This window comes from Arachis hypogaea, chromosome 16 (genome assembly GCF_003086295.3).
Source record: "Arachis hypogaea cultivar Tifrunner chromosome 16, arahy.Tifrunner.gnm2.J5K5, whole genome shotgun sequence".
Lineage (NCBI taxonomy): Eukaryota > Viridiplantae > Streptophyta > Magnoliopsida > Fabales > Fabaceae > Arachis > Arachis hypogaea.
This window is the reverse complement of record NC_092051.1, coordinates 139478540-139506498: the sequence shown is the minus strand read 5'-3', so window position 1 is coordinate 139506498 and position 27959 is coordinate 139478540. Positions and strand designations below refer to the sequence as shown.

General features: G+C 35.6%; 1 protein-coding gene across 8 annotated transcripts; it reads left to right on the top strand.

Moving 5' to 3' along the window:
• The first annotated feature begins 2497 nt into the window (after nucleotides 1-2497).
• Nucleotides 2498-26419, top strand: LOC112755296 (probable helicase CHR10). 8 transcript variants are annotated; one of them, XM_072221317.1, is made up of 17 exons: nucleotides 4878-4987; nucleotides 5092-5153; nucleotides 5382-5460; nucleotides 5565-5722; nucleotides 5841-5969; nucleotides 6442-6622; nucleotides 7012-7147; nucleotides 11624-11741; nucleotides 14825-14914; nucleotides 15396-15503; nucleotides 15588-15791; nucleotides 21103-21228; nucleotides 21307-21956; nucleotides 23254-23399; nucleotides 24414-24578; nucleotides 25855-25969; nucleotides 26096-26419. In XM_072221317.1, the coding sequence occupies exons 3-17, from the start codon at nucleotides 5382-5384 to the stop codon at nucleotides 26118-26120; spliced, it is 2430 nt and encodes an 809-aa protein (XP_072077418.1). In that variant the 5' UTR covers nucleotides 4878-4987; nucleotides 5092-5153; the 3' UTR covers nucleotides 26121-26419. The 8 variants fall into 8 exon arrangements, with proteins under 8 accessions (XP_025659070.1, XP_072077420.1, XP_072077421.1 ...); XM_025803285.3 differs by lacking the exons at nucleotides 4878-4987; nucleotides 5092-5153 and adding an exon at nucleotides 2498-2859; XM_072221320.1 differs by lacking the exons at nucleotides 4878-4987; nucleotides 5092-5153 and adding an exon at nucleotides 2520-2870 and having other exon boundaries at nucleotides 5379-5460.
• The last annotated feature ends 1540 nt before the right edge of the window (nucleotides 26420-27959 follow it).

Sequence of the window (27959 nt, the reverse complement as noted above, 5' to 3'; positions counted from 1 at the left end):
ATGAGAGAATTGATGGTAACTCGTTGGCCTCAAACGAATAAGTGCTGCGGCATGTAAAATAGCATGCCTCCAAACCGAGGTTGGGAGATTTGTTCTCATAAGCAAGGGTCTAGCAATCAATTGGAGACATTTAATAAGTGATTCTGCTAACCCATTTTGTGTGTGAACATAAGCTACTGGATGTTCAACACTTATTCCGTTAGCCATACAATAAGCATCAAAAGCTTGGGAAGTAAATTCACCAGCATTATCAAGACGAATTGCTTTGATTGGATTTTCTGAAAATTGTGCTTTTAATCGAATAATTTGAGCCAGTAATCTTGCAAACGCCAGGTTGCGAGAAGATAATAAGCACACATATGACCATCTCGAAGATGCGTCTATCAGGACCATAAAATACCTAAAAGATTCACATGGTGGATGAATAGGTCCACATATATCACCTTGAATCCTTTATAGGAATTCAGGGGACTCAAATCCAATCTTTATTGGTAATGGCCTTAAAATTAACTTCCCTTGAGAACATAAAGCACAACAAAATTCACTAGATTTAAGAATCTTCTGATTCTTTAGTGAATGTCCATGAGAGTTTTCAATAATTCTCTTCATCATGGTTGTTCTCGGATGACCCAATCTATCATGCCAAGTTATGAATTCATTTGGGCTAGTAAACTTCTGGTTTACAATGGCATGTGATTCAATTGCACTAATCTTGGTATAATACAATCCAGATGAAAGTGGGGTAACTTTTCTAATATAACATTTTTATTTAAATCATGAGTTGTGATACATAAATACTCATGATTTCCCTCGTTCATTGTTTCAATATGATATCCATTTCGGCGAATATTTTTGAAACTCAACAAGTTCCTCAGAAACTTGGTAGATAATAGTGCATTATTTATTACAAATTTTGTTTCTCTAGGAAACAAAATTATAGCTCTTCCGGAGCCTTCTATCACAATGCCCGAGCCAATAATAGTATTAACATACTCTTCTTCTGGCATAAAATGGGTAAAATATATATCACTTTTAAGAATAGTGTGCGAACTTGCACTATCCGCAAGGCAAATATCTTCAGGATATGTCCTTGTCATTTTTCTTCAAAGACAAATAATAATAATAATAAAATGAGTAGAAGTACATACACAGTAAAATTATTAACATGAATACTTAACAAACACACATATTAAACTATTCTATCATTGATCAAATAGCCAATATTTCCTTCAAGATTCTCAAAGAAATTAGATACATCATAATGAGTGGTGGAATTTTTATCATTTGAAACAAAATTTGTTTCCTTTCCTTTGTCACCCCTTTTCAAGGATGCTTGATAAAAATCAACTAGGTGCCTTGGGGTACGACAGGTACGTGACCAATGGCCCTTTCCACCACAACGGAAGCATTTATCCTCAATTGATTTACTTTGCCCATTGTTTCTTTCTTTATCCCACTTCTGGTGAGATCATTTTTTATGAACATAATTTCTTTTCCTTTCATAATTTTTCTTGTTATCAAAATCTTGCCATTTACCTCTTCTGTGATTATAATTTGCCGCATTTGCTTCAGAAAATAGGGCGGCGCCAGCTGGACGCGCTTCATGATTCTTTAAAAGCAATTTATTGTTGCGTTCAGCAACAAGAAGGAAAGAAATTAACTCAGAATATTTTTAAATTCTTTTTCTCGATTGCTACTAAAGGAGCACATTCGAGGCATGGAAGGTCGAGAAAGTTTTCTCTAACATATCGGGCGTGAGGAAGTATCACCGTCTTTTCATGATTATACCTTTTTTCAAGGTATTTCCACAGATCTGCAGGATCTTTTAATGTGGGATATTCATTTTTCAATCATACTTCAAGATGATGACGAAGGAAAATCATGGATTTGGCTTTATTCTTCTGGGATGTATTATTTTCAGCCTTAATGGTATCTTCAAGATCCATTGAATCAAGATGGATTTTAGTATATAATATCCATGATAAATAATTATTTCTAGATATATCAAAAGCATTATATTCAAGATGAAAGACTTTCGACATAATAAAAATTTGTTACCTGAAGTCTTCCTAAAATTTTGTTAGAGTTTCGTATTGATAACGTGTTATAAAATAACTAAATAAGGAAGATAAAATAAAGAAGTGTAAATAAAAGACTCTAGTATTAATATTCACTAATAACGATAATTTATATATTAATATTGTATTTGTAGTATATGAAAAGAGAAAGAGAAAGAAAGTTTTATATTGTACGTAGAGAGAGAAGAAATGCTTTATTGATGTGTAAATTTCTTTTGCCTCGTTCATACTTTTATAAGCAAACAAATTCTACTTTTCAAACTTCATTAATTGTACTTTGTCACGAGAATTGTTCCTTTCATCAAAGGAAAACTAAACCTTATATGGTCATCCATTTCATTCTTATCATAACAAAAAAAAAAAAATTATTTTTAAAATTTCCGAAACGCCCTAAATTTGATCGACTTTTGGAATTGTAAATTCTAAAAGAAACATGAAATTTCCACACCGCCAAAGGGCAGGGCATGTTTGCTTTCCCTCTCCCTTCGTCTTTCAAAAAAGCCTCCTTCTTCCCCCCCACCCACTCGCTGACTCACTTGCTCAATCTCTCCCAACGGAGTTTCCGAGTTCAGACTCAGCATTATCATGGACTCCATAAATCTGAGCTACGAGCAGAAGCTTAAAGTTGTGGCACGAATCGTAGACGAATACGACGCACGCGTTTGCGACTGGCCGCCCAGTGAGGTAGAGCTTGGGCTTACGGCGACCCTCAAACCCCACCAGGTTGAAGGGGTTTCATGGCTTATATGGAGGTATAAACTCGGGGTCAACGTCGTTCTCGGTGAGATTATTGTATTGCATCCTTCACTAACAGTTTTTTTTGTGTTTAATTTGGTTCCTCTGGAAAGTTCTTATAATTCGAAAGACAAATTGATTTATTGATGGGGCTTTATTGTTCCATGCCCTTCTACTCTGTTAGATATGTTAAACCAAGCTTTATCACGTGACACAAGAACGCATAAGCTTTCTTTATCTTATCAATTTGCCAAGGCACATGGAGCTCACTTTCACGAAGGATAAAAACCGTTATTTGTGACTTCAATTTGATGATATTTATATAAGTAGTCAACTATGAGCTTTGAGATTTTGACCAAAATAAAGCAATGTTTAGACAGTGTTATGTTACTTACATTGTGAATAAAAATAAATGTGTTTTTTGAGTTGGAAAGAAAGTCTCTTGACTCTCTTCCTCAATTCCTCTCCTCATATATGTTATGTGAAGTTACGAGAGAGTTATTTGTGTGAGGGAGTTATCCTAGGCCATTAGCTTGTGGGTTTGGGTTTATATATTCCACTCATATCCCCTTAGATTGTTCCAAACATAGCCTGAAGCCCTGAGGTATCAAGTATCAATTTAATGGTAGTGTGTGAAATGTGGACTAATTATGGCGTGGGCATTTTCAAAGGCCAAAGTCCATATTAGCTTACTGGTTCAACTTTTGTTCAATTCCTTTTATAGTTTTAAGTGATACCCATATGGATGGAATAAACAATATAGTTAGCATGACCAGATTTTTATGTAAAATCAGCCTGAATATATTGATGTTTAAATTTGAATGAATACACGGGCTATTTTACATTTCTTTGTAGCCAAGAAGAGTGAATATTGGGTCGCTGGGTGTTGACAGATTCATTTTTATTATGTTTTGGGTATTTTTTACACTATAATGTGGGTGAGTTTCAATAATATTTATTTATAAATGAATACTGTTAATTATGTTTGTGATCAGAATGTTTCTGTTATTTGCAGGGGATGAGGTACTTTGTCTTCTATTTTGTACCAGAGCCTATGTATTCTGAAAGGCAAAATTCTACTGTTAGTGGTATTTTAGCCATTTGAGTTGATCCTTTACTATGATTAACCGGCAAATTATTCTGTGCATTGTGACAAAAGTTAGGAAGTCTCAACCTCTCAGGCTAAGCTAGGCTTAGAGAAACTACCTTCTGCTAGCTTGATCAACTGTAACTAAGGAGTGAAAAGCCTAGACTACCCCTAGGTAGCTTGTTAGGGATAAGACAGAGTCGAGGCGGAAGCGAGCCAAATAATTTATGTGGAGACTGATGGGATTAATATGCGAACAAAATAGGTCAAGGAAGAGAGAGAGAGTAATACTAATGTTTTAACGTGGAAAAATTCCCAAAGTGAACGGGGCAAAAAATCACAGGCCAACACTCCGAAAAATATCTATTATATTTGAAAGTAGTTACAATATAGTGTATCACAGTAAGACACTCTTATACGATAATTTGTAGTACCTAGTGAGTACTAAAGAGTATAATCAAATTCTAGTGTATAACCCTCACTACACTAAGAATTTTGTCACACTCTCTATAATATTATACTCACTATATTACAAGAGACCTCACTCAAGTTATATATGAAGCTTTGCTTCGTTAAACTTCTTTCCTCAATATTTTGTGTGTTTGTTGTGGTACAATAAGCCTTGCTCCAAGGCTCTATTTATACTAATAGGAGGCTGAGATTGTGCATCAATATATATATTATAATATTGACATAATTGATGCATGATTTCACTTGCTCCATACCTTCATCATTCCTTCAACGAAGTGGAGTGGTTGAAAGGAGACATAATTAAAAAATGCAAGCCATCACTTCACATAGCTTACTTATTGAGAACCTCAAAAATCAAAATTATAATATACATATTCACATAATCTCTCTCTCTCTCTCTCTCTCTCTCTCTCTCTCTCTCTCTCTCTCTCTCTCTCTCTCTCTCTCTCTCAGTTTTCTATTATATTGTCATGTTTTTTATTGATTAATTGAAGGTAAATTTAGTCAAGGCATGTAAAAGATCTCAGCCTTTGGTTTTCTGCTTATGGTCCATAAGAGTTTCTTTATCTGATATATGAAGCTATTGAGATGCTTTGTTGCATAGTTTCTCCCTTAGGTTGGCTGTATATTTTTGTCCCTTTGGTAGAATGTGATTGGAAGTTTAAGGTTCTTTTTAATGAGGATTTCTCATCGTGTTAAGTAATCTTTTCTTCTCTTCAGATAAAGTTACCTTTCAATAAAAAAGAGCTCTTCTTGTGTTTTGGTTGCTTTTGAGCTGCTTGGTTAGTCACTATTCATTCTCTATCCTTTGTTCATATACAAAAAGCAACATTAAACTTAAATTGATTAACTTATAAACAGTGCATTTCTCTTTAAATATTGTTTAGTCTTGAACTTGGCTTATTCAACAGATGCAAAACTGTGAATGAGGTCCATATGCTTCTCCTTTGAATGCAAATGACATTCTAGGTTTATTTATTTTGTTGTATTTCTGTTTAAATTATGAGCAGATGGGACTAGGCAAGACTTTACAAGCTATCGGTTTTCTATGCTATCTAAAAGTGTACCGATTATCACCTGGGCCATTTTGTGAGTGAAGTATATCTTTCTTGATTTGAAATATGATTCTTTTATTTAATATCTATTCACATAGTGCTTAACTTTTTTCCTTGGTTTTGTATTATCATTTACAGTGGTTATATGTCCTCTAAGTGTGACAGATGGTTGGGTGTCAGAGATAGTGAAATTTGCCCCAAAACTAGATGTCTTTAAATATGTTGGTGATAAAGAATACAGGCGCGATCTGCGTATGAAAATATACGAACATGTAAAAGGGCAGCGATCAACAGATGTAAGTGCATTTAACTTCCATGAGCTCATTGAATCTCAGTGACTTTACTTTTAAACTGCAGTCTCTGTTATCATAAGCATGCCTATTGATATTTGATTTAGAAGAAATTTTTTGGCAGGTATTGTTGCCATTTGATGTGCTGTTAACAACTTATGAAATTGCAATGATGGATCAGGACTTCCTTTCTCAAATACCATGGCATTATGCAATTATTGATGAGGCTCAAAGACTTAAAAACCCATCAAGTGTATGTCAAAGATTATGTTACATGCCTGTATAGTATTCAGTTACTTAACAGTATGCTTATCTTTGTTAGACTTGCCTAAATTACTACTCAATTGAATCAATTCTAAGTTGTGGTATATATATTCATATTTCTTTGGTGAAGATCTTATTTGGACGTGACCAGGCACTCTTTACCTGTATGATATAAATAATTGAAAATGAGACAAAAGGCAAATCTGGAAAATCATCTCTGTTGGTGCTGAATGAGTTCATAAATATTTTCTATATTACTTGAAAATATTATCTATATCTATATCTATATTATGTTGTATAATTCTCTTTATCTGTTATCAACTATCCAGATTATATATAATAGATAAATATAAAATAAGAATTTAAGAATGTTTAATGATGAAAACTGAAGTTATTTCAATCATATACCTTTTGAGAGGGTTTGTTCTGGTTGTTGAAACTTAAATCTCAGATCTTTGCAGGTTTTATTTAATGTTCTCAAAGATCACTATATCATGCCAAGACGGTTGTTAATGACTGGCACACCTATTCAGAATAACCTCTCTGAGTTATGGTCCCTGATGCATTTCTGTATGCCTGTTGTCTTTGGTACGCTGGATCAGTTCCTTTCCACTTTCAAGGATATCGGTGAGCTTACATCAGGTCAGTATCATGGTTTTTGTTAGTTTATCATCATTTGCTCTTCTTGAGGTTAATTTTGGCGGTTGGTTTTCTTATAATTTTTTTTTAGTTGTTTTCTTATGGAGGATATCTTATTCTGCTGTCTTTGTATTTCTCTTCATTCATACATCTTTGAATTGTAGAGTTTTGATTCTTGTTAGAAGTGATTGTCTTTGTATTTCCCTTTGTTGTGTAGTAATGTAAATTATTCAAAGACTGCAAAATTATCAAATTTCCTTATTTAGTTTTTGTTTATTTAAGAAATTATAAAAAGATAGTGGCCATAAGTGGAAAGCTTATTATCATGCAGAATTGATTTGTTAAAAGGTAACAAATTAAATTATTTCATTTATCTGTTTCTATTTTTGCAGAAGTTCATAATCCAAGGGCAAAAGAGCAACTTAAAATTCTGAAAGGATTATTGGGAGCCTTTATGCTTCGACGTACCAAATCAAAGCTTGTTGAGAGTGGAAATCTAGTGTTACCACTCCTCACTGAGACAACCATGTAGGTCATAATGCTTTTATTTATTTAATTACTTTTATTAAGATCTTCATATGAACATTTATAATGTCATTTATGCTTAAATATTCTATGAATTCTGTTTAGACAATGATTTAATGTGAAAAGCTTGAGGTTACTGAACTCTTCAGCTCATATATTTATATACACTAATTAATCATTACAATACCTACTAAAGATAAAACACAATTATTCATAATTGATTCTAATCTAACATAAACTAACCTAGTTGACACCTAACAACTAATTGACTGATTATTTGAATATAATATTAACATCCCTCCTCAAGTTGGAGCATATATATTATATGCACCAAGCTTGTTACAAAGTAATTACTACAAGGACCTTTGAGAGATTTTGCGAGAATATCAGCCTATTGTTCACTTGAATTAACAAATTCCGTGACAATTTCTTTAGATATAACCTTTTGCCTTATGAAATGACAATCCACCTCTATGTGTTTAGTTCTTTCATGAAATACTGAATTGGAGGCAATGTAGAGTGCTGCTTGATTATCACAATATAACTTCATTTGGTTAACTGTCCTGAACTTCAACTCTAAAAGGAATTGCTTGACCCATATTAACACACAAGCCACTAATGCCATGGTGCGATACTCAGCTTTTGCACTTGATTGGGCAACAACACTTTGTTTCTGACTTTTCCAGGATATAAGGTTTCCACCAAGAAAGACAATATCCAGAAGTAATTCGTCTATCAATAGGAGAACCTGCCCAATTGGCATCACAATAGCCAATGACTTGGGTATTTCCTTTATCTTTGTATAGTAATCCTTGGCCTGGGGCTTTCTTGATATATTTTACAATTAGTAATCTTCGGGACCCAACCAACTCCCATGTACCACTATACTCTAGAGCATTCATTTCATCAATCATAGCTCGTCTCCACCTTGGATGAGAGAGTGCCTCATTGACACACTTAGGAGTAGGTATATAAGCTAATGTGGAAACAAAAACATAGTATGGTGGGGATGATCGATGAAAGCTCAAGAAATTATAAATTGGAGAGGATTTCTAGTGGTACGATTACCTTTCCAAAGAGCAATCGGAAGCACATCAATAGATACAGTTTGATCCGTAGTAGGGGGAACCAAAGGAGTAGAACATGTGCCACCATCCTCTACCATCTCAGACTGTGAATGATTTGGCCGTGGGCAATGGTGATAGACAATTAATGGTTGTTTTCGTGGACTGGAAGTAATGGTTTGAGGGATGATGACACTATTAGCCTTAGTGGAGGAATTGTTTGTGGTGGTGGTTGGATTTTCTGGTAAGGGGAATAAGGGTGGACCAAAATAAGAATTGGAAGAACTTCTGAGACATTAGAGTCAACATGTGAGGTAAAGTATGGTGTGTCTTCCAAAAAAGTCACATCAGCAGAAACATAGGGACGATGAGTAATAGGGGAGTAACATCTATACCCTTTATGGAGCCTAGAGTACCCAAGAAAAATACATTTAATAGACTGAGCAGATAACTTATCTTGACAAGGAGAGAGATCATGAACAAAACAAGTACACCCAAACACTCAAGGAGGAACATGGTACAATTTATCCTTATGGAACAAAATGGAACGAGGAACTTGGTTGTTCAAAACAGAGGATGGCATATGGTTAATTAAATAACAAGCTGTTAAGACTGCATCTCCCCAAAAGCATATAGGGACATTAAAATGTAACAATAAAGTACGGGTTGTTTCAATGAGATGTCTGTTTTTTCTTTTGGCAACTCCATTTTGTTGTGGTGTATGGGGACATGTAAAATGGTGCAAAATACCATGAGATGTCATAAGAGAAGAAAAAGATTTGGAAAAATATTCTCTAGCATTGTCGTTACGGAGAACCTTAATAGTTTTATCAAACTATGTTTGAATTTTGACAACAAAGGAAGTAAAGATGGAAAATAGTTCGGAACGATCTTTCATTAAGTATAACAAGTACAACGAGAAAAATTATCAATGTAAATAACAAAATACTTAAAGCTTGAAGAAGACACACGACTAGGACCCCATATAACAGAATGAATAAGAGAAAAAGGAGATGACTCGTATTGATCCTTATTGTGATTAACAAAGGAAGACCTAATATGCTTTCCAAGTTGGTAGGATTCACAATTCAAAGACTAACATAGCATAAGTTGGAACCATAGTTTTAAGTTTTGACAGACTTGGACGACCTAACCGATTATAGAGGGGATTAGGTGATACAATAGCCATACAGACCATGGGATGAGTTGACCTAAGATGGTAGAGACCTTGTGACTCATCCTGCACCAATTGTCTTCCTCGTATGACGGTCCTGTATAACAAAGGAATTAGCATCAACGATTAAGAGATCGGGTAAGCTTGCTGGGTGAAATTAAATTGAATGAGCAGTTTTTGACAAATAAAACTGAGGTTAAAGACACATATTGAGTAGGTGAGACACAACCAACTCATGTGGCAACAACTTTGGAGCCATCTGTTAAAGTAATAAACTTAGGAAAGGCAGATGAAGAAAGAGAGGCAAAAAGGGATTTGTTACCAGTAATGTGATCTGAGGCATCCGAATCAATAACCCAAGAACTTGAAGTATTACCAGATTGAGAGATGGATGATGTGGAATGATTCGAGTGAGTAACAGTGGTACCAGGAGATGGATTCTGTTTTGCTGCCTGTAGCTGATGATATTCATTAAATTCTGTTGGAGAAATGGTAATTGGTTGATTGCTAGAACGTGCAGCAATTGTTTTCCCCTCAAATTTGTCGAACCCGGTCTGAACAACATTGACAGTTTTCTCGGGAAATCCATGAAGAGAATAGCATGTAACTTTAGTATGCCCAAGTCGCTTTGCAGTAGGAGCATTGGGTACGACTAGGACGTTGGCCTGCTTGACTTCCACGTCCTCCTTGAGCTCCACGAGTTCCTCGATCACCAGGAAAACATGATGAAATCACCATGGCAGCGGCTTCAATTGAATTTGAGGATGAATTAAAGATTTTTGGTAGAGGAACTAGAGTAGGCGAGTAGTAAGTCTTCCATTGTAGGGACATTCTTGCTAGTAAGGATTTGATCACGAATATGTTCAAAGTTTGGGTGGATTGCACCATCACCATACACAAATTTTCCAGCTTTGATCACGAATATGTTCAGAGTTTCTATGGTGCCGGCTTGTAAAAACAATTTTAACTCCTCCATTGTAGCTTGGGCCTGAGTAACAAAGCTGGTCATATCATGATCAATCTGCTCAAGGGAAGCCAATTTCTGAGCGGAATCATATAGACGCTGAATATTGTTCGCAAATAAGCTGCTAGTCTTTTTCCAAAAGGAAGAACAGGTCTTAAAAGACCTTAAATTAACCAAGATTGCAGGATCAACTGACTGCCATAATAATGCACACAATTGATAGTCAAACCTTTCCCATTGAGTTCTATTTTCCTTTGGAATTTCATGGGCAGATTTAGTGAGGTGGTCTGAGGGACCTTGACCTAAGAACCATAATTCAACAGATGCTGACCACCCAAAGAAGTTTTTACCATTCAATTTTTTAGATTCTATTGTGGGAGTACCAGAAAAGGCACAAGTAATTGGTACAGTATTGGATAGTTTTGGATGAATATTTGGGGTTGTTATACCTTCTGCTGTAGTATTTGCACTAGCAGCGGACATTCTGAATTAAAAAAAAAAAAACCTGAATTTTAAGGTTCATCAGTTGTACAAAAAAGGACTATTTTTTGTAATAGAAGAGGCTAAGGGACGGTTCACAAGGAAGAAAATCAGAGGAATAAAACCAAAATTTAAGAAGAGAGATGAAAACTTAACAGGGGATGAACAGGGGGAAGAATTATGTGAAATTGGGCTGAGAAGGGTTGAACAGGGGCAGTGAAATGGATGGTTTAAAAAGATAATGATGTTTGGTAAAAAAAAAAAAAAAGATAATGATGGAGTGACTTTTGACTGCCACCGGTGCCGGATTTGGAACCAGGGATCGCCTACGAGTTGAACGGCGTTGACAGCACCAGAAACAGAGCTCCGGAAGGTGGCGCGTGGGCTTCACACGCCGGCGGACTGATTGGACAAAAGCATCGCGAGCAGCTCGTTGGAGGTGGGTTTCTGTGAGGTGACTGACTGGAACCTTCTGTGGTTGACTGTGGGCTTGATTTTCCCATATAAGAGCAGCGAACTGATAGAACACCACAGACAGTGGTGGCTGAAAAACCAGAAAAGGGCTGGAAAACAGAAAAGAACCCTATGCTCTAAATACCATGTTTAGACAGTGATTTAATGTGAAAAGCTTGAGGTTACTGAAATCCTCAGCTCATATATTTATATTCACTAATTAATCATTACAATACTTGCTAAAGATAAAACAGAATTATTGATAATTGATTCTAATCTAAATATAATGTCAACAGATTCAAATGCATTGTTGTATTGATTAATGGAATTCTATGCCATGACAGGTTGGTACCCCTTACTAGCCTGCAAAAAAAGGTCTACATGTCAATATTGAGGAAGGAACTTCCAAAGCTACTTGCACTATGTTCTGGAGCTTCAAATCATCAGTCACTACAGAATATTGTTAGTTAGTCTCTTGTCTTGATATTATCTTTGTTTTGGCCCTTTGTTTTGTGGTGTTTATAAATTCTTAAGGGGCATGAAGTAGTTAGCTCTCAATTGGAATTCTCCATAGCATGATTAGGCAATTAAATTGATTGATACAAGCAATCCTCAAACCTTAGGTTCCCCATGATGAATCAATTGTGTCAGGCAAAATGCCGGGGCTGGAATGCAGTAGGCGGTGGTCCTATGAATGGGTTGACAAAGAGAATAGAAAGTCTATGGTTAGGTTAAATAGTATCCAACAAAGACCATAATTACATACCTAACATAGTCATAGCGGAAACTATCAAAACGAGTAAGCTAGGTTGCCTGTGCCTAAAGCATGTCTACTCCTTACATAACATTTTTCTTTTCCCCGCTTATGGCGTCTTACGTATATAAATAGAAGTTGGTTCCCCTATTTGGAAAAGCATGGGGAGATATGGATCCACCAGATACAACTCGACTTTTTTTCAAATAGAGCAAGCAATTCACCAAAAAGAGAATGCAAAGCTCCAACAAAAATAAACCTCATGGGTTTTTGGGAGCACATGCCTCCCGTTGATCTGGAGATCCTTGTAAAAAGAATACAAAAGCTCCGAGAGAGCATTACTTGAGTATCCAGATTAGTCTGTAGCGAAAAGCCTTTCTCAAAGGCAAGGGAGGAGTTGGTGCTATTGTCCATCCGAGTATAGACTAGATACTTGCTTTATATGGTAAACTAAGGAAATCAAGCTAGACCATATATAGGAATGAAGGATGTTGAATTGGACGGAAGGAAAAGGTCCAGGGTGGAATCCTGGAATTAAATTATTGGAGTTAAAGATCCAGATTGAGCATGTCTCTCTTGTGAAAGGGTCTCATGCAGAGGGGATCTGTTCCTGGATTCATTATGCTTTGGTCTACTGAAGTAGGACCATTGGAAAGAGTAAAGCTCACTTTTTAATCAATGTATATATGGTTAGAAATCTTGGATTCGATTTGAATCAATGACCAAAAGTAGGGATTTGATTGATGGAACGCCTTTGTGTAGCCTAGCTTTGTTCTGTGCCCTCCCCTAAAGAAAAAAAAGCTTATATGATATTCTTTTACTAGACCCTTTTTATCCGGGAAGGATCGTAAAAGACTAGATGGAAATCACTAAGAGCCTTGAGTTCTCTCGGGACGGGACCTCAATAGGGCATTCGGGACGAAGATAAGTGAAGTGATCCCTGTGGCCTATACTAGAAGAGAAGAACATACCTGCATCTCCCCTTAAGATGTTGATCGTGAAGTAAGAATTTCCAGTTTGACCCATAAAGCAAGGGGATAAAAATCATAACATACCTTTAGATTGGTTTCTTACTAGTATATCCCATATTGTCTTCCAGTGCTTTTGAAGAACAGTAGTTGAAGAAATTGTTTTGGGATCATTTTTCTGGACTGCCTTAGGAAATGCTCCTTCGGCTACGTGGAAATGTTGTCCTTATTGATAGAAAGACACCTGGGAACTCTTTCCGAGGCAAGCATTTCGATATCTAACCACACTTGCCACTAGTTCTGCTAGAGAACCCTAAGAAAGTGGTAGGATCATTGTACAAACTGAACTTTTTGATCTCCAAATGCACTACCCACCATCGGATGGACTTATTGCTAAGTACCTGCTAACTCTTTAAAAGAAAGTAAATCTCTTTCAGACTTTCATATAGGAGAAAGATGAATTTTCTCTGAGCTGGGGTAACAAACACGAGATCCCTCGAAAATTGGCAATTAATCGATGGAGATAGAGTGGGCATGGAGCGGCCAATGGAGGATTTTTCCCTCCCCCGGATTCATCTTAAACCAACCGATATGTGGAGATGACATCCAGTACGAAGGCAAGGAAAATGATTTTACTCTTATTTCTCGAGGCAGATGCTAGATTGATTTATGCTGAGATTATGGGTTTTAGGTAGGAAAGGAAGATAATGGGGATTGGGATGTTGCTAACTCCATTAAAAGAATCATGGGGACATTGTTAACTCCATTAAAAAAAATCATGATTACCAACATAAGCTGAATCTCGATCTACGAAAGGTTTAATTGTGTATACAAGAAATTGGTTGGAACAAAGATGTGGTTTCAGAGTGTTTATAATAGATGGGAAATCTTGGAAATGTATGATAATATATGACTGAGAAGAAAGCATAGTAGAATAATTGTTCAAAGAGAAAATTAGAGAGAGAGAAATTCTGAGAGACTGAAACTTTTCTTCATTTAACATAATTCTAATATAATTTTAAACACTGCTATTTATACTACTAATTGTTAACTCAACTCTACTAGTTGGCTATGCCCAATTATACATGTTACATGGGGTCACCTAGTTGGTTGAAGACAAAAGTGCTTGGACAATTAATAAGAAAATTATCAAGGCATAAGGAAACATGGACATCAGCAGAAAAGTCATAACAGATAACCCCTAATCAATGGATACAAGCTGTAGCAGTAAGTGTCAATTGTCCTTTTGGGAGCTCAATCACAATTTTCTTTTTGGTACTGACAAAATAGGCCATGGAAGATGGTACCACTCCTTGTATACCATGTCAAGGTTATAAGTCTTGGTTAAGGAAGGAAGATAAAAATACAGGCAGGGAATAATAAGAAAATATATTGATTTGATATGTTCACATGTTTTAAGTGCTATGATTTTTCTGTAGAAAAGTAATTACATACTGAATCGTCAAGAAGTAATTAAGATATTAAGATATCTTTTTACATTTTTAAGATATGATCTAAAAAACTGTATGATATGTGCTGATAATCAGATATTTATGTATTGTAACATGTTTTGAGTGCTATGATTCTTCCCTATTATGGTAACTGAGGTTGAATTTTCAAGAAGGTATTGGATTGGGCTTGAGCTTGGACTTTGTTATTTAATGATTTGAATATTTTGAAGTCGTTCCATTCTGAATATGTATTGTATTTGGGTTTTTATAGATTTATGATTTATTAGTTCTGTTCTTGTCTTCACCAAATCATGCTTTTAACATTTGTTAATGTCACATTTACTTAATGGTAGATCTCTTTGCTTATTTTAGGTGGTACAACTTAGAAAAGCATGCAGCCATCCTTATCTCTTTCCAGGTATCGAGCCTGAACCTTTTGAAGAAGGTGAACATCTCATTCAGGTAACTACTGACTTATGTTTATTTATACCTGATGACTTGGGAATCCTTCTTTGGGAGCTTAAGACACATGACAGCCAAATTATGAAGCTTATTTTTATTTGATCTTGTACTCTAAGGATATTGTCTTGGGACGAAATACAGAGACATAAAAGAAGAAGTCTTTGTATCTTGTTTGGTGAAAATATTTGATACAAGACATTTTTAATATATAAAATATCATTTTTCTAGGAGCGCGGTATCTTCAACCTTTTCTTAACCCTCCAAAACAAAGATTTTATTTTTTAAATTTTGAAGTTACTTAAAAGTTGAAAGAACCGAGATTGTGTTGACATGTTTTTATAAACTATTCTAAAAATATTTTCCAAGCACAAAATATATGTTCAAGAGAGACAAAACACCTTTTCTTGCTGGACGCTATTTGCATACTATACACTTTGCTCTATTCTTGCTTACCACCTTGTATCATTGTTTGCTTTATCAGGCGTGTGGCAAGCTGCTGATTCTGGACCAGCTTCTTCAGAAGCTATACTCTTCTGGACACCGTGTTCTTCTTTTTGCACAGATGACTCATACACTTGATATTTTACAGGTCAGATTTTCTACCAATGTGTTGAATGCATTATTATCTATGCAAATGTATTGGTGAAATAATTTTCAACTTATTCTGAAATAGGATTTTCTGGAGTTAAGGAAGTATTCCTACGAGCGTCTTGATGGTTCAGTTAGGGCTGAGGAGCGTTTTGCTGCAATAAGAAGTTTCAGCAGCTCATCAGCTAATATGGCCTTAAATTCTGATCCTGACAATCATGGAGCTTTTGTTTTCATGATTTCAACAAGAGCTGGGGGAGTTGGGTTGAATCTTGTGGCTGCTGATACTGTAAGCATTGTCAACCTAAACTCTAACCTGTTTTCTAATTCATGTACTTTTTTGCATGAATTAGTACTTGGGAACTTATTTTCTACCTTTTTATTTGACATCTTTCAAAGTTTAAGTTCTCTCGTATCCTTAAATTTTGAGAATCTAGGTGATATGAGAAACAATAAAAAAAGAAAATGGAAGGTGGTAGAAAATGAGAGAGGAAGAGGGAATCCTATGGTTTACATTTTTCTTTGATTTCTCCATTTTTTTAAAATAACTTTGCCTATGCTACATTGTGGTACATAGCTGGTCCCAAGCCCGGATAAAGGAGGAGGGTTGTGTTAGGCCTTTAACAGCCAATATAAAAACTTAGTCGAATCTTCTTGACATGAATTAAAGACGTTATTGCGGTAAAGCCAGGTCGTTAGGTCGTTGCCGGAAGCAACGCGTTGTATGGCTCGCGTATAGTGTGAAATGAGCAAGAGTCGCTGCATTGGTACCCGGATGTAGTGTTAAATAAGCAAAGGTTCTTACGTTTTCATGAACGAACGAGGGTAAATAAGCTAGTTCACAAAGAAAAAGATAAAGATAAAGGTCGGAGCGACAAAAGGTTGAGATTTGGGGCATGTAACATAGGCACTCTAACAGGAAAATTCATGGAGGTGGTGAATAACATGACAAGGAGAAAGATTAACATCATGTGCTTACAAGAAACAAAATGGATCGGTGCGAATGCTAGGGAGTTTGATACCTTTGGGTTCAAACTTCGGTATACAGGAAAGGTGAAAAATAGGAATGAAGTAGGTATTATTGTGGATAAGCAGTGAAAGAAGGATGTAATGGATGTTAAGAGGGTGGGTGATCAGATCTTTATCGAACATGTGGTGGAAGGAGGTACTTTTCATGATTAGCACCTATGCATTGTAAGTGAGTTCGGATAAGCAACACAAGATAAGGTTTTGGAAGGATCTAGAGAGTTTGGTCCAAGACATTTTTAGGAGATAAATTTTTTTTTGGAGGAGATTTAAATGATCTATTGTAAGAGAAGTGACTGGATATGAAAATATTTACGGAGGCCATGGTTTTAGGGTGGTTAATACCGAGGGTAAAACTATTTTGAACTCTTCCTCAACCTTTGACTTTCTTATTACAAATACATGTTTTAAAAAAAGAGACGAACATCTTATAACCTATAGAAGTGGCATAACAAGCTCTCAAATCAACTTTTTGTTGAGGAGAGTCGACCGAAAATTTTGTATTAATTGTAAAATTATTCTGAGAGAGTTTAACAACACAACATAGGATGCTTGTCATGGATTTTTGCGTTAAGTAAAAATTGAGGAAAAGACATCATACGAAGAACCCAAGGACGAGGTGGTGGCGGATAAAAGTTGAGGAACAAAGAAGCTTCCTAAGACGGGTAGGAGAAGAGGCAAAGTGGAAAGGGGATGGAAGCACGGAGGAGATGTGGAGGGAGAAGGGAGAAGTTATTAGAAGAACAACAAAAGAAAGTTTTAGTGAATCTAGAAGGATAGGACTAAGAGGTAAGGAGTCCTGGTGATAGAATGTGAGTGTACAAGAAAAGATAAAGGCGAAAAAGAGGTGCTTTAAAGAGGGGTCTTTGTACCGCAATGCAGATAATTGGAAAAAAATATAAGGCGGTTAAGAAAGAGACAAAAGTGGCTGTAAGTGAAATAAGAACAAAAGTATATGAGGGTCTTCATCAGTCTTTAAGCACGAAGGAAGGAGAAAAATGTATATATAAAATCGTAAAGAGCCGTGAAAGAAAAATGAGAGATTTGAATAAGGTTAAGTGCATAAAGGATAAAGACGGAGAGATTTTGACTCAAGATGAGAAGATCAATGAAAGGTGGAAGAACTACTTTTACGAGTTATTTAATGAAGAACATAAGACTTTTTTGAGCTTTGGTCTGTTAAGCACGAGGGGAGAAGATCAAAACTTCGACTACTATCGAAGGATTTGAGACTTCGAGGTAAAATAGGCTCTAAAGCGGATGAAAAATGGCAGGATAGTAGGACCTGATAATATTCCGATTGAATTTTGGAAGAGCTTTGGTGAGAAAAACATAAGTTGGTTACTAAGTTTTTTAATAAGATTTTAAAGTCAAAGAAGATGCCAAATGAGTGGAGAAAAAACACCTTGGTATCTATTTACAAGAATAAGGGAGGTATACAGAATTGCGAAAACTATAGAGGAATCAAATTCATGAACCATACCATGAAGTTTTAGGAATTGGTCATAGAACGAAGGCTGAGACAAGAGACACAAGTAATAGAGAATTAATTTGGTTTTATGCCAGACAAATCCACCATTGAAGATATATATATGTTTAGAAGGATGATGAAAAGATATCGTAGTAAATTTACATATGGTGTTTATTGATTTAAAAAAAAGCGTACGACAGGATACCAAAGGAGGTCTTATGGAAGGTTTTGGAAAGAAAGAGAGTAAGGATCATATATATTCGTGCAATTAAATGCATGTATGATGGTGCTACAGCTAGTATGAAGACTCAAAGTGGTATAATAGAGGAATTTCCTATTGTTATAGGATTACACTAGGGTTCATCCTTAAAGTACATACATTTTTACATTAGTCTTGGAAAATATCGTCCTTATGGGAGAGTCAAGTAAAGACTTAAATAAGAAGTTGGATTTATGGAGATAGCCTTTAGAAGTATATGGTTTGCACACAAATCAAATCAAGACAGAATATATAGAATGTAAGTTCGACCGCTGAAGGAAAAACCTTAATACAGAGGTGAAGATTGAAGAAAACATCCTACGAAAAGTTAAAAGTTTTAAATATCTTGGGTGCATCATACAGGACAATGGAGAGATTGAACGGAATGTAAATCATAGGATTCAAGCAGATTGGTCAAAATGGCGAAGTGCTTCTGGTTTTATATGTGACAAAAAAATGCTTTTAAAACTTAAAGATAAATTCTAACGCACTGCTATCAGACCGGCTATTCTTTTTAGTACAGAGTATTGGGCGGCCAAATTGGAGTACACACAGAAGTTAAGTGTGACAGAGATGAAGATGTTAAGATGGATAAGTGGTCATACACGATTGGAAAGAATAAAGAATGAAGATATAAAAGAGAGAATTGGAGTAGCACTTATTGTGGAAAAGATGGTAGAATTGCGTCTAAAGTGGTTTGGACATGTGAGAAGAAGACCAACAGATCACCCAGTCAGGAGAGTGGATGAGATGGAAGATGTATAAGAGGTGAAAGGCAGAGGAAGACCTAAGATACCATCCATGAGGTGGTCAAACGAGATCTATATGTAAATGGTCTCTTTGTAGATATGATACATGATAAAGCTCAATAGCGTCGTTTGATCCATGTAGTCGACCCCACTTAGTGGGACAATGCTTTGTTGTTGTTGTTATTTCTCCATTTTCTTAAATAATACACCCAAGATATGTAAATCACTCTACTTGCGGTTGGGTGTTTTTCCAAATTTCACTTCTATGTTAGTATTTCCCTCCTTATGGCAAACTTACATTCTATAGATTTCGCTTATTGTGGTTTATGCGCAAACTATACACTCTCTGCAAATCTAACTAATGAGTTAAATCACTTTACTTGTGGTTGGGTGTTTATCCAAATTTCACTTCTATGTTAGTAAAAAATATGCACTATAGTATGGGCTTTTGGATATACTCGATAAACAAAAGATATGGTATTAGAGGTGACCCTTAGTATTGTCCTACACCACTGTGAAATTTCTCTGTCATACCACTTGGAGTCTTCACACTATTATAACCCCATTGTACGTGTCCTTAATTGAACGTATATATATAATTCTTATTCTTTTCTTTTCTAAAACCTTCCATAAGACCTTTATTTGTATTCTATTGTATGCCTTTTCTAAGACAATAAACACTATGTAGATCCTTCTTGTTATTCCGATAATCATTCTTTTTAACAAATACATAGTCTCAATGGTGGTTCTACCTGGTATAAGACCAAATTGATTCTTTGAAACTTGTGTATCCAGTCTCAATCTCCATTCTATTACCCTCTTCGATAACATCACAGTATAACTCATGAGCTTGATCCTTCTGTAGTTTCCATAATTTTGTATATCCCTCTTATTCTTATAGATAGGGACTAAGATGCTTTTATCCATTCATTTGGCATCTTGTTAGACATTAATATTTCAAACCAACTTTCTAGCATATTTCCTTTAGTTTAATTCGTTTTGTTGGTAGTAATCTTAAAGAAATTCGAGCTTTAGGGCCTCCTTTAATTGAAAATCTTATTTGACATTGAACTTGAGCCATACAAGGGAGAGAGTTGGAGTAGCACCCATTGTGGAAAAGATGGTTGAATCGCGTCTCAGGTGGTTTGGACATGTGAGAAGAAGACCGATAGAACATCCAGTCAGGAGGGTGGATGAGATGGAAAATGGACAAAGGGCGAAAGGCAGAGGAAGACCTAAGAAGACCATCTATGAGGTGGTCAAACGAGATCTACATGTAAACGGTCTCTCTGTAGACATGATACATGACAGAGCACAATGGCGTCGTTTGATTCATGTAGCCGACCCCACTTAGTGGGACAAGGCTTTGTTGTTGTTGTTGAACTTGAGCCATACAACATGTTGCTTCTGGAAAACAGCCTAGCTTTATGTTCACTGTCGAGAGTCTAACACCATCCTCCCCCTTTATCCAAGCTTGGAACCAGCTATAACATAGGCAGAGTTACCTAACGTCAAATCAAAGAGTAAATTTTTTATCTAAGGGGTTACAAGTTACAAATTACAATACAGTCGTATAATGGCTTTAGAATCATTGGTAAGAGATTTTACTTAAACTAATTCAGATCTAACAACCTAAATGTCAAGTGAACTAATGTTGACATCTTAGCCCGGTGGAGTGGCCACCTGGACTTGTTGCTCACTGATGCGCTCTAACAGGCCCATGTAAACTTATATTGATGTCTGATTTCATCTTTAGATCTAAGCCGTTTGGCCCGTTTGATAACTGTCTCATGAAACTACGAAGACATTGACATATACAAACTTGTTTGGTGAGGTATGCAAAGTATCCCTTTCTTGTGACAAAATTTGGCCATTTTTTGTCCGCCTAAACACTGGAAACAAAGACAAAGATAGAGAACCAATTTTTCTGTTTTGTTTCGGTCCTAATGTCTATTTTTTTTAGCTTTTGTTTTTATTTTTTTTTGTTTTGTTTTCTTCTCTCTCTCTCTAGATGCTTACCAAACACGACAATAGTTTTTCCTGTATAAATTTGAATACATATTTTGATAATGTAATGTTAAATGTCATTTTCTAGGTTATATTCTACGAGCAAGATTGGAATCCTCAGGTGGACAAGCAAGCTTTGCAGAGAGCACATAGAATTGGCCAGTTGAACCATGTTTTATGTATAAACCTTGTCACAGAGCATACAGTGGAGGAAGTATGTTTCTATTATATGTAAAGTTTATCTATGGATACTATTTACATATAATGCAGAAGCTTGATTGTTGAACTGTAGGTAATTATGCGTAGAGCAGAGAAAAAATTACGGCTAAGCCTCAATGTTATAGGTGAAAATGTCGTGGATCATGAAGAAAATGAAGCATCTGGAGTTGGAATTAGTGATTTGAAATCCATCATATTTGGGTTACACCCCACTGAGATGAATGACAGAAAACATGGGGACATTAGCGTACAAGAACTAAATGCTATGGCTGAAAAGGTGATTGCTATGCGTGATGAACAAAATTCTGACAAGGATGACAGGAAACTTGAGGTCAATGCAAGAAACCTTTTGAAAGGACATGAAGATACAGAAGTTTCTGGTTCGCTATCTTGTGATCTTGGTCTTGATGAGGCTTCATATCTCTCTTGGGTTAAAAATTTTGAGGAAGTGTCTAAAACAAGTTGTGATACGATGTTGGATTCAAGGAGCAGAAGGAGTTCAGATGAGGATAAGAGTTCAAAAATTGAGTCTGCAAAGAAGAAGGCAGAGGAAAAGAAGTTGTCCAAGTGGAAATCTGTTGGATACCATTCACTGACTGTTGACGACCCTATCTGTCCACAAGATGGTGATATTATATCAGCTGCAGGATCTGTTCATTTTGTGCATGGAGATTGTACAGCTCCGTCAAATGTTTCTCTGTCTGAACCTGCTATGGTATTCAGGTATAATTATTTGCCCCACTGCAGCTTTGCTCTGAAGCGTTGTGTTTTAAATTTTAAAGACTGTAATCGATTTTCTGTTCCAGCTTTAGTTTCAAGCAATAGCATTCTGTTTCTGTGTTGCTTGCATGATATTTGGGAGCTCTAATAATATTTACACGTATACAACCGATCTCCTAAACGTAATGATGCTAGAAAGTTTTAACAGAAACTTACATGTTACGGAAGTTAGATTGTTTTGCTTCAACTTGAATCCGTTCAACTTGGCTTTGATAATGGTAAAAGAATTTGGTCTAGAATATTTTGGATGTGATGTTCTGTAAATCTTATGTTCAGGTCTTGGCCAAATTCCCTTATCTAATCTTCTTTGGACAAATCCTTCTGGAAATCTGATTCTGTCCCTAATGGTGAAATCCTTTGTTTGGGTTTCTGCTCTTGGCAAGAATGCTGGAAAAGCAAAGGCCTGCCAGTGCTTTGTCTCCTCATATGTCTGTTATACGTAGGGGTGAACGCAGATCGGATCGGATATGGCCAAAATCTAGATCCGATCCGCACTAAAATCATCGGATCGGATCGGATCCAATATCAAGCTTGGATCTGATCCGCACATTTGCGGATCGGATCGGATTTTGAATATATCTTTGCAAAACATAAAAATATTTTAAAAAGCTTATTTTCATTAAAAAATTATCAATAAAATCCCTTTTTTTCATTCTTTTAAACATGTTTACTCTTAAAATATTATTAAACATACTTTCTTAAATAATAAAAATAAAATAATACAACATATATAATAATTATTAGTTGAAATAAAACATAAAAATAATATTTACTTATTTATTTATTTTTGCGGATCCGCGGATATGCGGATACCTACATGAAATCCGCAATCCGATCATGTTAATGTGCGGATCCGATCCGATAGCCTTGCGGATCGGATCAATATCCGCAATTTTTTTATCGAATTCGGATAAACACCGCGGATATGTGGATCCGATTCGATCCATGAACACCCCTAGTTATATGGTTTATGCTATTTTACTTTGAAAACCTACTTCTTTGTTATTGTTGTCTCCTAATAAGTGTTTGGAGAACCCTTTCTACATGGGCTAATTTTTTAGGCGCAATTAGGCCTATTCAATTCTAATAGAAACCACAAATAAACTTCTTTCTTTGCAACATATTATTGCCAGTTGTCTAGTTGATGAAACTTTGTGACCATGATACAGAATCAGGTGGTCCTTGTTGTCTATGTCATTGATTTATTGTTAACTTTGAATATTTAAATCTGGTTTTACAGCTGCGTTGATACCTCTGGACGCTGGGGTCATGGTGGAATGTTTGATTCACTGACCAGACTTTCTACAAGTATTGGTTATGCATATGAATGGGCTTCTGAAAATGAGGACCTGCATCTTGGTGATCTCCATCTTATAAAATTAGAAGGTGTGCACTGATACTAGTTAGCAATAATTTATTGGTCTATATAGAAGCTGAACCTCACACCTATAAGGTAGTTCGTCAGTGCCAATTCTATAATCATTATGCTATCCTTGACCAATAGCAGGTAGCCTTATCTCCTTGCAATATCTCAGTTACTATGACACTGTCTTCTGATGTCATCAATAAGCAGAAACAACAATTATTCCAACTTGAAGATGTTATGTTATTATCTGCTATAGCATGTTAGATTGATAAAGTCCCTTTTATTTGTCTTGATATATTATTTATCACGAACATAGTTCCAGCAAATTGATGGTCGATAACAATTGGCCTCATAAATTAATAATGCTAAATACCTCCACTGTTTACTATTTCTTAAATGGTTGTGCAATTTTGCATGAAAGTGCACAAAATTGCAAAAAATTGCAGAGGCCAAACTGATCACTTTCAAGATATATAAAATGAATAAAAAAGATGGGCTAGCTCATACATTTACTGTGCAGTAATAACTGCAATAGCTACTTGCAAAACTGGTCATTTTTAAGGAAGGAAGCTAGAATCTGGATGGATGCCTTCATATATCATATCCACAGGGTTTGGTGTTATCCATGTTGATCAGTCGGGCTATATAGTTCCTATTCTATGTTGCAGTATAATACAATGAAGAGACCTGCTAAGCTGATACAGCATTGGAGGTTTGCTTGGCTAGCCTCATAATTCTCTGTGAGCTGTGAGGTGAATGCTGTGGGAAGCTGCCCGGAGTGTTGGGCAGGGTAGAATGGGTCATCCCGTCATTTCTGTACCCTTAGACATAAATTACTTGAAGATCTAGAGCGATTTGTTGCTTAAATCCAAACCTTCACCTTTTTCTTGCCTTGGCTTCAGTTTTTGTTGATGATTTAATTTTTTTTCGAAATATTAAAACATAAAATGGTCATTCGCTTATTATTTGATTCTGTTGAATATTTACATACTGTTCATGCCTCTTTTTGTTCACACATTCTTCATGTCATGTAGATGGCCATGATGAACAAAACATGGACACAAATACTGTCAAATGGGTTGCTTTAGCTGTGGTTCAGTCATACAATCCAAGGCGTAAAGTCCCCCGAAGTGATATCTCACTTCTCCACTTGGAGAAATGCTTAGCAAAGACAGCATTCTCAGCTGCTCAAAATTCTGGTAATGACTCTACATTTATTCAGGGCATGATTGATGCAATAAAAAATTTACTGATCATATCATCCCTCATAATGCAAGGGATTGCGGCATTCCAACAAATTAATATTCGATAGCATGATGCATTATATTAAGGGTAAATTGCACATGATTTGATGGTCTCCATGTTTCACAAATTCTCATCTATAAATATTTTATTGCACATTGTGACTTCATAATATGTGTATGTATGTGCATTGTGTGCATGTTCAAGTCTTGTAATTTTTTATATTTGGTGTTTTTCATGTGTGTCCATTTCTTGTCATTCCAGTCATCCATATCAGTACTCGTTCTTATAAACATACTTCATCGTATAACAGGTGTTGTTTGAACATGCAGCTGACTTTGCCTAGTTAGAGTTTTTATTTTTGGGTATATTATACTTACATTGCTTGATATTTATCAAAATTATAGATATCATCATTCTAGTTCACCAGGATACACTCACCTCCCTTGAATAGTTGAATTAAATCACTGTGCATGTAAACATGACACTTAGGCTGCGTTTGTTTCCTGGGATTGGGACCGAGACTGGAGGATTGGGAGTCTGGGACTAAGTATTGTGTTTGGTGATCAGAGACTGAAACTAAAATTTCAGTTTCGTGACACAAAATTTCAGTCATTTTAGTACCTCCAGATAGGGGAAACACAAGCGACTAAAATTTTCAAGGACTGAAACTTTTATAATATTTCTTTCCAAAAACACTCTCATTTAACTGTTGAAATTCTAAATCTATCACTCAATCTCCATATTTATCTTAAATCAAACATGATACTGAGACATAATTCAATCTAGTATATTTTACAACAAACACAATACACATAATTTAGTTTTTATCTCTCAGTTTCTGTCTCTCGGTCATCTCCCTTCCAAACACGGCCTTAGATCCTTTGCTTTAATCCAACTAATGGATCTTTATGCATGTGCCTCTCACGTGTATATAGAAGGGTGATCTATATAGTTTTGATAAACCAAAGGGGATGTGAATGTAATTCACGTTTTACCTGTGCATGTATCTGCTATTCACATTTTATCCTTTTTCTTTCTGTAAGAAAAGCTTCTTGAAAAACAGAGATAGTATTTATAGACTAGGTGTACATTAAGTAATGAGGTGTAGTATGTTGGATAGTTATAAGCATTCAGCTGTTGCTTTCTGTAGAAGAAATTAATGTGTACGATTATTATTTTGAATTGGCAATCAAAACTAATGCATAATTCTTTTGATCATTTTGCAAAAAGCATCAATCCACATGCCACGCATTGGTTATCAAGATGGTTCTGAGCGTTCTGAGTGGTACACCATTGAGCGGCTACTAAGAAAATATGCCTCCATTTACAACATAAATATATATGTGTAATGCTTTTTATCCCTCAACATTCATCCACGCATCACTGTTAGATTTGTTTACAGAAACTCATTTGGATAGTTATGATGTGTCTGTCGCCAACATTTATATTGACTTTCTACAAAATTTTGCAGATACTATTATCGAAGAGTGCGCTAAGACTCCGGGCTCAGATAACTTCCTCGTGTTGTTTTGCTGAATGTAATATCAAGTATAGTTTGAGTGTTCGATCCTATGTATATAACTAAGATGGTGTAGACAAGTATAGAACATGTTATGTGAGTTTCCCAAGATGAACTAGAATATAGGTATTAAGAACCTCTGACTGAGAAGTACTAACTATTAGTGAACTGCAAACTTTAGAACTTGAGAATGAGAAACTTGGGAACTCCGAGATTAAGATGTACTAAGAATGTTTTTTTTTTTTCAAAACATTTGTACACTTTTGGTTCTGGATCCTCTTCTTGCTTCGTTACTTCTCTCTCCTTATATAGAAAGAGATAGAGGTATTTGTGAGTGTAGTAGCTTCAATAATTGATGCTTATAGTGGATTGAAAGTTTGGAACAGTTCCTGGGAGTAGGTAGACTTGTGTGGGTGCCTTTTTAATGACCAGTTCCAGTGTCTTCCACTTCGGTGACCAGTTAATGACCGGTTCACCCGATCACTAGCTATTGCTTATTACAAGCAGCCTCTTAAGGCTAATCTTAGTTTTCCCATACCCTCTTAAACTTAAACTATCACAGACCATTAATGGGTAAAATTTGATCTTTTCTAAGGAACACTCAAATATTTCTTTTCACACTAAAAAAATATTAGAAGCGATGAATTTCTAGGTGAAGATGATATTTTTAATGAAACAAGAGATCTCTTTGAGCTTCATAAACTGGAAGAAGCAAGAGTCATGAACTTCAAAACATTTAAATTTACATGCTCGAGTCATGTCTTTGCTTCTAGGCTCTGGTTAATTGATACAATGAAATGTAGACATAGACATAGATATAGATACATAGACATTAGAGATAGATGTAAATATTGTCTCTATATGGCAAAATTAATGAACAAAATATACAAATATTCAAAAAGATTATATTTTTTTTATTCAACCGTTAGCTCCACCACCAACAGCACTGTCACCGTTGCCAAAATTACTACCATTGATTTTTTTAAGAATCAATTCCATCAATTCTCATTCTATCTACTTGTTTCGTCACGGCTCAACTCTAGATTCTAGCAATCAACATGGTCATCAACTCATCTTCATTAAACTATAATTTCAACAACCGTCTAATCCTTAGATCACTATATAAACCACATGCAATCATGCAAACAATTATATATCGCCTTAAATATTGTAGTTATTAGAATCGAATTGGTAATTAAATCGATCAAATTATTGGATAATTAGATTATTAGTTCAACATGTGAGTCACAATTGAACTGTTGACTCAGTCATCATTATGTAATTATATAAAATCTTTTTTTTTATTCTTCTCATAATACGTGTCTTTTTTAGTTTTATTTTTGTATCAAATTAATTGTTGTTTTTAAATTTTAATAATTCATCAATTAGTTTGTATTCTTATTATATTTTTCAAGTATTTAGTGAAAAGAGAATTAATAAAAGGGATATTCGTTTTCTTTTAAATTTTTATGTATTAATTTAATTTTGGTCATGTAATGTAATTTAAAGAAATATTTATACAAAATGCAGTTTAGCTTGATGGTTGGTGATGCGCTGTTTCCATGATGATGATGTGGGTTTGAACCCCATTGCCTACCATTTTGCAACATATAACATAATAAAACAGGCCCTGAACGCGCTGACTCATGTGACCCGCGATTCAATTGGTCCAGGTCTGATCAGTATTACTGAATTTGACCGATTATAATCGGCTAAAGGTTCGATTTACCAATTTTTTTAGCGGATAGGCTGGAGGTAGGGCTGGCAATGGGTAGGGTAGGATAGGGTTTGGACCCTACCCTAACCCTACCCGCGG